This window comes from Pristiophorus japonicus, chromosome 12 (assembly GCF_044704955.1).
Source record: "Pristiophorus japonicus isolate sPriJap1 chromosome 12, sPriJap1.hap1, whole genome shotgun sequence".
NCBI lineage: Eukaryota > Metazoa > Chordata > Chondrichthyes > Pristiophoridae > Pristiophorus > Pristiophorus japonicus.
Window position 1 is genome coordinate 21029856 of NC_091988.1, and position 16283 is coordinate 21046138.

General features: G+C 42.4%; 1 protein-coding gene across 6 annotated transcripts in view; it reads left to right on the forward strand.

Annotated features, from left to right (window-relative positions):
- magi1b (membrane associated guanylate kinase, WW and PDZ domain containing 1b) overlaps positions 1 to 16283 on the forward strand; it is a 500813-nt gene that overhangs the window by 400244 nt on the left and 84286 nt on the right. For 4 of the 6 annotated variants that reach the window (XM_070895208.1, XM_070895210.1, XM_070895209.1 and 1 more), the window contains exons 6-8: positions 5248 to 5330; positions 6586 to 6621; positions 14387 to 14444. In XM_070895208.1, coding sequence (XP_070751309.1) covers positions 5248 to 5330; positions 6586 to 6621; positions 14387 to 14444 — 177 coding nt within the window. The remainder of the gene's footprint in view (positions 1 to 5247; positions 5331 to 6585; positions 6622 to 14386; positions 14445 to 16283) is intronic. The other 2 variants (XM_070895212.1, XM_070895214.1) reach the window with 1 other exon arrangement.

The following is a 16283-nucleotide window of genomic DNA, read 5'->3' on the forward strand; positions in this document are numbered from 1 at the left end:
AGCACAGGGAAGATCTCCTATGAATAGAGCATGATGCAGGATTATCCTAAGGGAGGAAGAAAACAAAAGTTAAAAAAAAATAATTGGGTGGAGAGTGATTATTAATTGGATAATTTGATCCAAATGTCTCAATTGTTAATTCAATTTAAGAAGTTGGTAACTGAACTCCTCTGCACTCTGCTTTGATATTTGTATGAGTATAGAACACTCAATTCATAATTCTTTCACCTTGACTATTCCAACACACCCCTGCCTGGCCTCCCACATTCTACCCTATATAAACTGGAGATGATCCAAAACTCGGCTGCCTGTGTCCTAACTTGCACCAAGTCCCATTCACCCATCGCCCCTGTGCTCGCTGACCTTCATTAGCTCCCAGTTAAACAATACCTCAATTTCAAAATTCTCATCCTTGTTTTCAAATCCCTCCGTGGCCTCGCCCCTCCCTATCCCTGTAATCACCTTCAGCCCCACAACCCCCTCAGATATCTGCGCTCCTCTAATTCTGCGCTCTTGAGCATTCCTGACTATAATCGCTCAAGCATTGGTGGCTGTGCCTTCTGTTGCCTTGGCCCAAAGCTCTGGAAGTCTCTGCCTAAACCTCTCCACCTCTCTACATCTCTTTCCTCCTTTAAGATGCTCCTTAAAACCTACCTGTTTGACCAAGCTTTTGGTCACCTGCCCTAATTTCTTTTTATGTGGCTCAATGCCTTAGGATGTTTTACTATGTTAAAGGTGCTATATAAAAACAAGTCGTTGTTGCTTAATCTGGATATATTCCTCGCTCTCCCACTGTTTCAGTCATTATTATTTCTATTTGTTCACACTTTCTGTTCAAGTCATACGAAGCTGAAAAAGTTTGGCCCAGTGGCAGTGTCTTGGCTCAGAGGCAGCACTCTCGCCCCAGACCCATCCCAGAGCCTTGAATGCGTAAACTAGGCTGGCAATTCAGTGCGGTACTGAGAGAGTTCTGCACAGGCAGAGGTATTGTCTTTAGGATGCGACGTTAAACCAAGTCCCTGTCAGCCTTCTTCGATGGACGTAAAAGATCCCCTGGCACTATTCGACAAAAGGCAGGGGGCATTCTCCCCGGTATTCTGGACAATACTCCGCCTGCAACCAACATCACTTTATAAAAAAAAAACACAGATTATTTCATTGGTGTGTGTGGGACCTTGCTGTGCGCAAATTGACTCCCGCCATGTCCCTACAGTACAACAGTAAGTCCACTTCAATAGTGTAAAATTGGGTGTAAAGCATTTTGGGACTTCCTGAGGTCGTGAAAGACACTATATAAATGCGCACTCTTCCTTTTCAACTTGTAATCAAGATACTCTGATAATTTTTCTGTGTATCTAAACCTTTCAAACTACTGTCTTCAGGATTTACATTTCTGCATCATAAAGCGGAGTTCAATATTTAAATCTTTACATATTTGATATAAAGCTATGATGACCCACATAGAAGGTATACCGTGGGATACAAGTGTTTAAATGTTTAATTCATTTGTCTGAAATTTCTCTGCTTGCTATTTTAGTGAAGCTGTTAACCTAGTTATATTTCAATATTTGTATTCTGTCTATGAGGAACATATTGTTGCTAAGAAGACAGTTCTTTTGCCTCTAGGCTGAAATCTACCCCACAGGATGAAAGTCTCCCCTCTTCAGTTGTAAATCTGTTATGTGAAAAGTGCAGAACTAGGAACAATTCCACAGTTTAAAAAAAAAATCAATAATTTAATCCTAAATTACCTTTTTATTCAAAAACATCACAGAGATGGCTGGTGTGGGAATTGGATGCTTTATTTTTAATGTCAGAATACTTTTCTGAGAATGAGAAAATGGAGGGTGATCTACTCTGCTTTTTATCTTCATCTCAGAACGTGGCTGGATGAAGATAAAAAGTGTATAAGTATTCCCTCTCTAGCTTGATGAATAGAAACTTTACCAACGACTTTGCATTATAAGCATGGCAGTAAGAGAAATATATGACACTTTAATTTGATATTTAATTATCATTTTAGTTGAATAGACATTTTGCAGACTTTATTGTTTTCTATTTCCAATTTTTTTTAAAATTTGTTCATGGGATGTGAGTGTTACTGGCAAGCCCAGGATTTATTGCCCATCCCTATTTGCCCTTGAGAAGGTGTTGGTGAGACACCTCAAGGTTCAACCGCTTTGTAGTGATTTGGTGCAACTGAATGGCATGCTGGGCCATTTCAGAGGGCAGTTCAGAGTCAAACACATTGCTGTGGGTCTGGAGATACATATAGGCCAGACCAGGCAAGGTTGGCAGATTTCCTTTCCTAAAGGACATTAATGAACCAAATGGGTTTTTACCACAATCCGGTAGTTTCATGGTCACCATTACTGACACTTGCTTTTTATTCCAGATTTATTTAATTCGCTGAATTTAAATTCCACAGCTGTCATGGAAGGATTTGAACTTGGATCCCCGGATCATTAGACCCGCCTCTGGATTACTAGTCCAGTAACATAACCAGTATGCTATCACTCTCATTTGGAGCCTCCAAAAGCTTACTTTGTGATAGCTGGTATTTCTTGTGTGATTGTCCGTTAACACTGTGATCCTGCAAGGTTTTGTCCAGGCAGTATTTCATGCACAGTTTACTGTTATTTTTTTGTTGTTGTTGACTGCCTTTATTGCTGGGTGTTTTTTGTAATTGGGGTTTAACTTGTCTCTGAAAAAGATGATTACATGACATTAAACATAGTTTTCAGGTAGTGCATGACGTCACCTCACCAGGGAATAGTGGAATGTTCAATATTTCCCTATAAATGTGCACGTGCCTGATTTCTGATCTCGGCTGTGTTCTTGGTGCAAGTGCCAAATGATTTTCAAGCATTTCAGATAGACTGAATAAAAGGCGCAAAATAGGGTGAATCAAGAGCAGCATTGCATTTCTTTTGATTAAAAATTAATGAGTGTTGCGTGTTATTGACTCTTGTTGCCAGAAACATATTGAAAATCTATTTGACAAAAGAGTAAATTTAATTTGTAGCAAGTCACAGGTCTCATTGTAAATCTGACTTGGCAGCCACAATCTACTGCACCCAAATCCACAAACTGCACGTGTAGTAGATGTTGAAGTAGCCTAATCATTGCTCACTGTAGAAAAATGCATAAGTATCAAAATGACAGTTCACAGATTATACATTCAGAAGGGGTGCACCTTTTTAAAAAGAAAAAGTGATGTTATTTTCATGGCACTATAGCTTTAGAGAACTAAATTCAACAATGACCTTTATTTATGCATTGTCCATGTCGGTTAAAGATATCGGAATCAATGTTGAGTTTTGGGCGACTAACCTACGGAGTGTGCTGGCTGGTTGCCCACACTTAAAGTGAAGAAATGACAGTGATTTTGAGCCGCAGCCTCATTAATACCAGCTACATGGCTGCAGGCACTAAACAGACGCCCCGATGCAGCTCGGCAGTTTGAGGCCTACCAGTATCTGGGGCCCAGAGGAGCACTCCTGCTCTTCCTGATCCCACAAAAAATATCAGACTTATTCTGACTGGGGCCCATCTCCTCAATCACCCATGGAAATGACATGAGCTTTGACCATTTCTAACCTAAAATGGCATTTGGGGCCCTAAGATCACAATTTGCATATTGAACGGGCCTACAGTCTGAAACAGGCAGGTGCTTCGGGCGGCTAGCGGTCAGTCCCTTTCAAATGTCAGGGTTTATGCGACGGTACGGCTACTGGCCCCATTTGGAGGCTATTCCTGTGCTGTTAACACCAGCCAATACAAGTTTAAATCAACCCCATCTAGTAGAAGAATCCATCCTTAAGTCCCTTCTTGGATCTCTGATTGTCTCCTTGTCATAAAGAAATAAAACTGCATCTCTTGGAAAGTCAGTGTTCATATTTTTTCAATAATGAAGCTAATAAGCTGATATTCTATGTCATGATCCGCATCCAATAATGTTCCAGTTCTGCTGGAAACCTACTCTACAGGATCCGAAACAACTATGAATTTTTATGTAAAAGTTTGAGGTAGAGATTGAGACATCCTCAAGTGGATGAAAACTGTTTTCTATTTGGATCTTTATGTTGTCCATCTGACAATCCAGAAATGACCATACATTTGCAACCACTCGATCCACTCTACACCTGGAATCTCTGCCCTAAATGCTGGGCTGGAGACTCTCCCTTGTGCCACTTCCTTCAAAAAGGAGTGTTGAAGGCTCCTGTTCTGGTTGCATTTTGCTTGTATGTTCCTTGTGCAAGTTGACTTGATATTATTTCTATTACTCTCCTCCTCTGTTTGAATTCTATAATTTGTCTGTGTAACAGGTTTCGGTTCTAGTTTTTGGATGGGCATTTTCACTGTTTGAAAAATGATTGTTCAAATCGTTCATTCCACTTTGCTCATTACCCTTCTAATTTGAGATTTTCCTTTTGGGCTCCTGTTGACATTTGTCAGATTCATGTCTCCCTGAACTCAATTTGCCTTTCTGTTTTAAGAAATGGCTCGGTTACAATCCATAGTAGTTGCTGTCTGTTTTCTCCGGTCCATTTGCTCCCGTTTTAAATCTGCTCGGTTTCTTTTCGGATGGGTTCTTGATCCATCTGCAGCAATAGTTTAAAGCAACCCCGCTCCTCCCCCGAGAAGATCAGTTTCGGATGGAAGTGCCTAAAATAGCTGTGTTAAAAATTTCTCATCATTTGCTTCTGTAAGATTTGATATAATTGTGTGATCAGAGGCATTTCAGTTAATTGCCTGGGGTTGAACATTTTATCTCCTTAAGAGTAGCTGCCCGTCAAGTTCATTCAGAGCATGTTGGTTAAATTATTATGCCTTTTCGCAATGTAGAATTTGCAGTATTTACCATTGTATTCAGCATGCTATAGATTCACCTGGCCTGTTCCGGATAAGGGATTTTTTCCGGACGAGGGGTGGTCACGTTAAATTGGATGGTACAGGTACTGAGCAAGGGGATATCGGGGCTGGCAAGCTTGGGGCTGGAAGTGTGGCAGAGAAATCATAGGGGGGCGGGATGGAGCGATGTCAGGTCAGTGATTGCAGGAGTCGGCAGCGAGGATGGACTTCAATTTGTTCGTGTCGGAGTTCTGCGCATGCGCCACCCGGTGGCCGGGAGTGGCTCCAGGCAAAGGGGTGGTTCCGGGTAAGGGAGGTTCAACCTGTAAAACTAAAGCTTTCGAAATTTTGGGTAATATATGCGAATACTTATGTACATTGTTAACTTCACAGCCATAATACAAAGACCACATCATGGCTTGATCCGAGGTGCCTGAGCAAACAGCCAAAGCCACTGGAAGAATGTGAAGATGATGGTAAGTGTGTGAAATGTGCCGATTCTTGCAACTGAAAAGCATTCATTTGTTCTTCAGAAAGGTTTGAAGTTGCAACAAAGCACAATTTATTTGCTGACAGAAATATACTCTTAAATTCTTTTTTTTGAGCAATCCACTAATTAATTAGCTGCTCTAAAACACCAATGGCTCCACTCAAATACTTAATGGAATGTCACTCCAGGTTACAGATTTCAGTGACTAAGCTGGTGTGCACCTTCAGTTTTAAAGATTGCTTTGAAGTCCAAGAATTTCCTTGCAATGTTTATTTATGCTGTTGTTTGTAAAGATATTGGGTGCTAGCAAACCACTCACTACTTCCAAAACCAGTCAGTGTTCTTAGAAAATAAATAGAAATTCTTAGATGTAAAAGGCCGCAGATCAGCCATGATCTCATTGAATGGCGGAACAGGCTCGAGGGGCTCTATGGCCTACTCCTGTTCCTATGTCCCTAAAGTGTTGAAAGTTTCTATGCCTATATGAACATACATAATTTGAAACTTTACCAGTTTTAGGTGATTACTCTGATAGTCAAAGTGATTTAAAACATCTCGAATTCTGTTGAAATTATTGTCCCTGTTTAGAACGTTAGCTTTAATTTGATCTTTAAATGAGCTATTGCCCTTTGACTGACTTAATGACTTGGGGAAATATAGCAGCTTGAAATATATGTAGCATTTTGGTTGTGTTCTCAGTTAGCCCTTTCCTCTTGGAATTCCCTTTCCTGGATTATGCCTGTGCTGTTCATTTATTTAAAGCTGCGGTATCCTTGTTGGTCTCTTCATTTGATAACCTGCCCTCATTTACAAACCTCATCTTAATTGTGGAGGTCTTTCGTATTTACTTACATAAGCAAATATAAATTATTAAAGAAAATAGCGTTTTTTTAAAAACAATTGATGCCAGCTACAGAGTTTAAAGCATTCAAAAAGATGATTGAAAGATTATTAGAATAATAAATTTGATGTCTATATTATATGGCTGTTTCTTTAAGCCATTTGCACAGGACAACCCAAAATGGATACAGTAACTTAAATGGTGTGGAATGCTAGACATCCTTTAGAAAATCTGGGATTTTGTGGGTTGCTTTTGTTTCCTGATGTTTTTAAATAACTCTGTGTGTGAAGCTACTGCTGTTGGGAGTGGGGTCTGTGGTTGTTGGTATAACTCTGATTTTAGCTAAATTCTTTTCTGTTGCTTTCTTCTGCCCTTGCTTGGTGCATTTTCCTTGGAGAAGAAGGGGTACACACAGAGGAACTGGACAGTGAAATAGGTAACTCACCATATAGCATGATGTGCAGTAACCCGTGTTTCCCCTAATATTCTCAAATTGTTAAAACCCTGTACTATTTTTTTTCTCAAATGTTTTAATTATTATTGTGATGAAAGCAATTCAATGCTCCTGTTAGTTGACTCGACGTTTGTGTCTAACTGGAAGCCCTGTCCTTATAGCAAAGCAATCTGTATGTAATTTTAGACCATTCTGACCTGTAATCAATGGTTATCGATCACAAAAGATACAAGATGCATCTATGTGGTTACTGTGGTGGATGAGATTAGTCTGAGGGTACGACATTAACATTTCTCAAAGTATAAGGCCAGCATCAACATTGAATGATCTATGGGTTTGAATAATGTGCGTGTGCGAACATATATTCAGAATCAGACGATCTAATTTGAATCATTCACAGTTAGGGAATGTACACTCCGGAGTCAATCATTATGCAGCTGTATAGAAGAGCTGTGTATTTTGGAGCTGCCACCTCCTTTAAATATCTGGCAGAATTGTCTTTTTACAGAATCTGAAACCTGAAAATTTGGCCATCACAAATGAATGGTACTACATTACTCAAGAGTGCATTTCTGGAGTGCCTCTTATTCCTTCAAATGCTGGTAATTTGTTGCAGTCTCACCTGGGCGCAGACTGCTGGTGCCAGCTTTGAGAGCTGCTCGGAGAGTGTAGCGACATTCAGCAAAGGTTGTACCAAGCTGAGCTGAGAATTCATTACTATCTAAATTATAAAAACCTCTAGCAAGATGCTGTTCAGACAAATGCGTCACTCCAGGCAATGTCGTGTAGTAATTAATGGGATGAAAAACATAGATTGCTGGAGTTTAAAAGCAAAATTTTAAGTATATTTAGAGCAATGGATCCTTTTTTATTTATGCAATAATCTGTTGAAATTAATGCACTCTCAAAATTATTTTTTCTATTTCTGTTTCATTTAATAATGGGTGCAGCACATTTACATCCATTGCTTTTTTTCAAGTGTGTGCACAGGTGGCGAGACATGCAGAGTAAGTGTTCAAACCTCCTGACTTTTTTTTAAAAAACGATTTTGGTGAAGTCCTTGCATGATTAAAATCTTTTTTTCATGCCCCACATGAAAACACATTGAGATTAAATTGTTTGTTCCATAACACAATATCAAGAGGGGGAGCTTACACACAAATAAAAATTAAACCGGTCAATGTTTCCTTTTAATTTGACCTCTATACAGGGAGGGAGAGTCAATTCCTGGGCATTTGTGTGTATAATATCTTGATTCCAGCTGGTGTCCACCCCTCCCCTCCCCCCCCCCCCCCCCCTGCCCCGCTATGATGGTGGGCGAAGATCAGAATAGCTATTATTAGCATAAACCCTGTTTTGTGCTTGCTGCAGGTACAAATGCACATTGACAAAGAAATCTTAATTTGCACCCAAAAAGTCACAAAATAAATTGTGAATGCTTTGCTTTCATAAATTACTTCTAAAATCTGATTTGCATAGAATTACATTGAATATACAGCACAGCAACAGGCCATTCGGCACAACCAGTCCATGCCGGTGTTTATGCTCTGATCAAGCCTGTTTATAATCAGTACACATCAATTTATAATTTTTTTAAAAAAAAGATGTTTTTAGGTTTTGACTCAATTGGACTTTTAATAGTAGTGATACAAATGTAAAGTAACATAAGAAAAACTAGCCAGTTGTATGTATATCGGAAGGATTAAACAGAGCTAACAGATGTCTGCATGTTCTCCATTGGAACTGAAGCAGGTATCATCAAACTCTAGAAATGTTCATTGCTGGGAGGCCATTGCAAAAGTGGTACTCGAGGGTTAATAAAGCATGCAATTTCTGCCAGATGTAATTCATTTACTGTTTGACAAAAAACTGCCAAATCATTGGTGTATTTACAGACTTGAGGGCTTATAGGGAAGAGCAGAGAATGGTCTGGGAAGGGTGGCCTTATGTATTTCCTCTGTCACTGGTAGAGTTGAAGAGGTATTGAATATACTATGACAGGCAGATGTGTATACACAAACACGCTTGCACGTGCATATGCACACGCACCCTATTTTTATATATACATACACGTGCGCACAATTTTTCTGTACACGCACGCACACACCGACATTATATATATATATATATATATGTATCCGCACACACTATTTTTATGCAGACACACGTGCACAGACTATATATAAATATAGTATGTGCACGTGTGTGTGTGTGTTTATCACACAAACACGCTATATATATATATACATACACACACAAATCCATATATGCACACACACAGACACCCATATACACACACACACACATACAAATATATATAAAACAATATATGTACTTAAAATTTGATTATTTCAGTTATTTGATCCATACCCTCGTACTTCAAACTGATAAACTGATCGTAGGTCTTGGCCAGTGCCCGATAATAGATGAAAGGGAAGTAAATTGGGGACTTGCCAGACACATTATCCAAAGATTATACCTACACAAAAGGAATGTGTTCCTTGGCTTATTTCCTGTTAAAACCATGAGTATAATTAGAATTCGATATAAATTTTTTAAACTAGAAATAGGATAAAAGTGAGGCAGAATATTGAGGATTCAGGTTATATCGGAAATAATTGCATTACTAAAGATGAAAACAGTGGCTATGAATCATTGTTTCTGTCTTTGTGGCTGCAAGGGCCATGGAAATCATTTGGCCTGGGTCTTGTGTTCTCTGGTGGAGGTTTGATTGCCAGAGAAATAGTGTTTAACCACATAATTTTTTTATCTGAAGCTTGGAGAAGGGAAGACAGCTTAAACCAAAAACAATGGTCCAAAAAATAGTTATATTAAAATTTCTGAATGATGCAAGTTACATTCTTCAGAACTCATATACACCACAATGTAACCATTTAATATTGCATGGTGTAGTTAGAAGATTTTTTTTTTAAATGGGACTAGGTGGTGCAGTATGGTAGTATACTGTCTTATGACCTCTGGACCCTGGATTTAAATCCAGTCCAAACTGAGGGAATGAAAATCTACTCCCCCTCTCCCCACTGCCTTTAATGGTCCTGTGTGTAATGAGCATTGATGCCTAGTGTACAAAGCCATTGCTAATTTGGCACTGTGTTGCCGATCTCACTCTGAGAACCCACAAGGATAGCAGACGTGGAAATAGGAAAATATCCTAGAATGTAATAAGTGTGCTGTCACGAGGTTGGCGCCCAGGCACATTTTTGGATTGGCGTTGATTCTGACTGGGTAGTGCCCGAATTGCAGCTGCATGCTACTGATATGGAAGGTGTCCATACCCCAGTGCTAACATCCTTCACCTTGGTGAACACAAAAGATTGCCCAAAAAAGATTTGTAAAAACCTGATTGCTTGCTGTGGGAATTTTACGAGTCACAAAAATTAAAGAGAAAATGTCAAACGTTGCAGGGTGATCTTTGAGAGAGAGGAGGTCAGGATTACCAGAGCAGGTACCAGGTTTTAATGCACACACACAGCAATTGAATTGCAGAACATGGCACAATAGAAATAGAAAATGCCAATCGCGTCAAGGGCTTTTGACACAGTTTTCAAGTTTGACCCATTTTTAAAATGTGGGCCACTGCAGCTTCACTGGGGGAAAAAAAACGAGAATATTCTTCCAAGAAAAAAAAATCCTCCTCTTACACTGCTGACGTCTGGGCCAGAATCAGTCTGCAAAGATCTAGTCACATGTCTTTTGTTCAGTGTTTATTTATTTCAAAGCTCAGTATTCGTGGAAATTGAGATTACTGGAAGATTTTTTTCACGAGGGTTATTACGGCATATATTATCATCATTATTGATGCATTAAATTGCTGTAAGTGCTTGCTCGAGAGCCAGTGTAGAGTAATTCCAGTCATGCTGCATGCTTTTGTACCAATACGGAGAAAAATGATGATTTGACAATCCTGTGCATTTTTTTTTAAGTCATTCTCCGAAGACAGATGACATATATACATAAATAAATTCAAAGATTTTTTAAATATAAAATTCAGAAGTGTATTTTAAAATGAATGTCGATGCACTGATTCAGTGGTCTGTGATAGGTCTGTTTGATGCTGAACACCTGCCCCTGATGGACTGAGTCTTTGGTTTAGTGAAAGCATTCCCATCTCTAGCCACAGGGTGTAAGGTTCAAACCCTGCTCCAGACAGATCTGCTGAGTGGAGACTGGAGCTCCAGCTCTGAATTCTGGGTTGACATCTAGCGGGATACTCATGTCTGGTGGGTGTGGTTACCCTCCTCCACCTATTGCCGCATGGGTTGTGGGAGCCCATAAAACCCTTCCACCATATAGGACTCATCACCCTATTGGTTTGTACAGGTTGTACCTCTCCAGTCCGGGACTCTTTGGTTCGGCAACATCCCTGGTACGGCATCATTCCTGGGGGGGCGGTCGTGACCCGCGCTGCATCCTGGGGCTGGCTGCTCCTCTTCTCCCTGCTGCCTCCGGTATTCCCTCCTTGGTCGGGCCGACGCGGAGAGGGAGCAAGTAGCGTGACGGTTGACTGAGGCGCCAAAGCTGGACCTGAGAAATACTGCATAGTAGGCTTCTGCGCAACGCATGCACAGAACACGGCCGGGTCATTGTCAGCAGCGTTGTCAGCAGTACCCGGTAAGTCTCATCATAGGCGGTCCCTCGAAACAAGGCCAAAAAAGGCTAAGTTCACAGGTGTTCCAATGAAAGACCTAAAATTCCAGGTCCTGAACTACATCCTCAAGGGTGGAAGATGCCTGTGCGTAGATTTATTTTAACGTGGGGTGGCCGTTGCAAACCAGCCACCACACGGGCTTGACAGAGCTGGGTCTTGGTCCAGTTGCAAGGGTTATCCAAGATGACTGGAGACCAGCTCTGCTGCACGGACCTAGTGCGCACACACATCACAGTGTGAGCTGGCCCGTGCTGTCCCTGGCCCCGAACTCACGCCTCTCCTGGGCCCCGATCACATCCCTCCACAGTCTGTTGCCGCTCCTTCGCCCCAATCTTGCCGCTCCAGCTCCAATCACCAACCTGGATCTTGATGACGTCACTCTTCGCTGTCATCGCAGCTCGTGCTGCTCTCTGAAGTGGCCTGCCTCCACGCTGCTCCCAGGCCGTTGCTCGCTGTTCCTTTTATGGCCCCGACCTGCCGCTGATCTCACGCGGTAAGTGGAGGGTACTGCTGACAACGCTAGGATTGCCGTGACCTCCCATGGTCCGGAAAATTCTTTGGTCCGGCACCGGTCAGGTCCCAAGGGTGCTGGACTGGAGAAGTACAACTGTATAAAGATGGCAATCGCCATTGAAGGAGGGTTCACGTTGCGGCCTGTCAGGTTGTTGTTGATCATCCCACGAATGCTTCCACTACTTCGTATTGTTCTCCGAAGATACAAAACCAAAACACCATCTGTTCTTCATAAAGCAAACTCACTTTGGCACAGGAAATAAATCTCTTTTTTATTTTACATTTATACAGGAGTCGGCTCATTGATTCTAGCTGTAGTGAATTATCGTAAACAGTAAATGGTACCTTTACTTTACTGTCCACAGTACTATCTTCTGAAAACCACTCAGGATTCTAGGCTTTTCCCTTTTCCTCAGCTCTGTGCTTACTTTTGAGGTTATTTGTACCTATTTTTGAATTCATTTTGTCTCCCTAGACATAAAAAAGAATTTCCTGTACAATATTAGCTCATTCAGTTTTATCCAAATCTACAAATGGATAGACTGGTTTTAGAATGTGTCCAGCCCGAGGAAAAATAAATTAAGTGCTTTTATTCAAATGTTTAAAATGCACCCCTCCCCAAATCATGTCCTCACCTGACGGTGTCAGCTGTGACTCAGTGGGTAGCACCCTCACCTCTGAGTCAGAAGGTTGTGGGTTCGGAGTTCTTCTCCAGAGACTTCAGCACACAAATCTAGGCTGGCACTCCAGTTCAGTGCTGAGAGAGTGCTGCACTGTCAGAGGTGCCATCTTTTGGATGAAGCGTTAAACCGAGGCCCCGTCTGCTCTCTCAGGTGGACGTAAAAGAACCCACGGCACTATTTCGGAGAAGAGCAGCAGAGTTATCCCCCGTGTCCTGGGCAATATTTATCCCTTAATCAACATAACAAACAAACAGATTATCTGGTCATTATCACATTGCTGTTTGTGGGACCTTGCTGCGCACAAATTGGCTGCCGCGTTTCCTACATTACAACAGTGACTACATTTGAAAAGTTCATTGACTGTAAAGCGCTTTGGGATGTCCAGTGGTCGTGAAAGGCGCTATATAAATACAAGTCCTTCTTTCTTTCTGACATCTACATGTGGCACTTACCATGAGATTTTATTTTCACACTAGCCAATGGGATCAAATGTAGCATTTCACCATTCTATATTGTACTCTTCAATTAGAAAAGCTTTAAGTCAGGGCCATAATCCATATAAAATAACAATTGCTTTTTTTATCATATTTATAACACAAGTACATTTCTCAAAGCACTTCATAAATAAGTATAAAGAAAATGAATGGTGAGTCAAGAAGGAAAGGTGCCTGAAAGCTTGGGCCCAGAGTTGGATCTTGCAAAGAGTTCTAAACTGTGAGTGAGTGAGTGATTGACTTTGGAAGGGAGTTGCTCCGGATAAGGAGGGGTGGGGTGCACAACAAGTCAGAGTCCGAGGAATGAAGTGTTCAGAAGAGGAGATAGGAACAAAGAGATGCATTGTCACAAGGCCACAGAGGGAGTTCGAGAAGAAGACAAAAAGTTTGAATTTAATATAAGGTACTTTTCAAAATAAAAGATTGAGGTGAAATCCTGGCTTTGTTGACTTTAGCAGAAGGTGGATGTGAATGAAAATGCCATTGCATTTACAGGGGTAGAGTTTCTGCCTTGGGTGCAATCATCTATCTGGGCATAAATTGCGCTTGAAATTGTGCTGGGTTTCCAAAGTGAGGTTGTGATTCAAGTTTCCGTTCAAATATATTTGCATAATTACAAATGTAAAACATTTCCTGAACCAATGCAATCGATCAGCATAATAGAATGCAATGGTTGATTTTATTTTCCTTGTATTAGAATATATTAATTGATGTATTTAAAAGTGGTAACCTGGTGCAGTTTTATTAATACAACTGAAATTGGGTTTAGCGCAAAAAAGTAAGCATTTTTACTAAAAATGTCCACCAGTGAGTAATCTGATTTTAAATCACTGAAAATGACTTTAGATAAACTAAACTGAACCGTTTACTAGTTCATTGGTGTACCCCAGTCAGTTTCTTAGTAAATTAAGTGTTTTTTAATATTTGCAAACTTTCATACCATGCCTTTGAGCAGGCACGAAGGGCTGTAGGGCCTTCTCCTACTCCTATTTCTTAAGTTCTACTAGTGCCTTTTGTGCCTAAAGAAAACCGGCTTAATTTGAAGAGCCTTCTCGAACGGGTGCAATCGGTGAAAACTCGCTATGCTTATCATTTTAAGCTGAGGGCGTAGCCAGTTTTGAGGGCGGGGCCGGCTTCAAGCGCAATGATTCTTAAACTAGTGTTAAAAATCGCAAAACCTCAAAGTAACTTGCACTTGAAATCCCTCGATCTTTGATGCTGGTTTGGCGAATTTCAGGTGAATTGGACTGGTTAAAACCAACCGGAAACTCTAGGCCACTATCTTGGTAAAATTGGCAACGAGAAGAATTTGAGCCTCATGTTTTTAAATATCTGCATTTAATCTATACTAGAAGTGAATCAACAAAGGCATCTTTCTGTCCTTTCAGAGCTGCCCTCTGGGTGGGAGAAGATAGACGACCCTGTATATGGTGTTTACTATGTTGAGTAAGTTTGTGATTTTCTGCCATATCTAGAAGATAACTGAGCCAACAACCAATAATTTTTAAGCAGAAATGATTGTAATCAAGAAAAAGGTACAATTCAGTTTTACCTTTTATTTTACAGCTTCTGTAAAGCTATTCCTTCTCCCTCACCCTTCTCTTCCCCTACCAACCCACCCCTACCCCCACTCCCCTACCAACTCACACCCCCTACCAACCCACCCCCACTCCCCGTACCAACCCACCCCCACCCCCGCACCCCCTACCAACCCACCCCCGCCCCCGCTCCCCCTACCAACCCACCCCCACCCCCGCACCCCCTACCAACTCACATCCCCTACCAACCCACCCCCACTCCCCCTACCAACTCACCCCCGCCCCCACTCCCCTACCAACTCACACCCCCTACCAACCCACCCCCACTCTCCCTACCAACCCACCCCCGCCCCCGCTCCCCCTACCAACCCACCCCCACCCCCGCACCCCCTACCAACTCACATCCCCTACCAACCCACCCCCACTCCCCCTACCAACTCACCCCCGCCCCCACTCCCCTACCAACTCACACCCCCTACCAACCCACCCCCACTCTCCCTACCAACCCACCTCCACCCCTACTTCCCCTACCAACCCACCCCTACCCCCACTCCCCTACCAACTCACACCCCTACCCCCACTCCCCTACCAACTCACACCCCCTACCAACCCACCCCCACTCCCCCTACCAACCCACCCCCACCCCCGCACCCCCTACCAACTCACATCCCCTACCAACCCACCCCCACTCCCCCTACCAACTCACATCCCCTACCAACCCACCCCCACTCCCCCTACCAACTCACATCCCCTACCAACCCACCCCCACTCCCCCTACCAACCCACCCCCACCTCCACTTCCCCTACCAACTCACCCCCGCCCCCACTCCCCTACCAACCCACCCTCACTCCCCTACCAACTCACCCCCGCACCCCCTACCAACTCACCCCCGCACCCCCTACCAACCCACCCCCGCCCCCACTCCCCTACCAACCCACCCTTCTCTTCCCCGACCAACTCACCCCCGCCCCCACTCCCCTACCAACTCACCCCCGCACCCCCTACCAACCCACCCTCACTCCCCTACCAACCTACCCTTCTCTTCCCCTACCAACCTCACCCCTGCACCCCCTACCAACTCACCCCCACTCCCCTACCAACCCACCCCCACTCCCCTACCAACCCACCCTTCTCTTCCCCTACCAACTCACCCACCCACCCCCAAGGATACAGACATGTGACCTTCTCTTGGGATTCTGCCAATACCTCACTGTGTGAGGCAGCTGCACGTCAATTTATTTTTAAACTATTTGTATGAAGAAATATCTGACCACTGTTTCTTCACAAATTTTAGTTTCTGCATTATTTTCAATGTTTTTTGTCTTTTTTTTTAAATGTTATTCCTTCCTTTGAACTAGCAGGTCTGCTTTCCCAGGGGAAGAAGCCTACATGAGGCATTGACCTGTTGATGAAAGGCACGAGTGGTGCTCCCTGCTCGGCTGATGGAAGGCACTCTGTGGCCTAAAAAAAGTCCCTCTTTTACCTTTTTACCTTCATCTTTTGTCACGTTTGTTAATTTATTAAATATCACCAGCAACTCTTTGCTTATTTGATTAGGCACTGATCAATTTCCCAGATTAACCACTTGGCTGGTAATCATGTCATAGAATGTCTCTGAAGACATCACAGTCTTTTCTGGCTGAGATCCACTGTTCTTTGCCTTGTGTTGCAGTCCACAGAGAATGGAAGCCTTTTATTTATTTGTATCTGTCTAAATTCTATGGGAAGTTTGGTTGTGACATATAT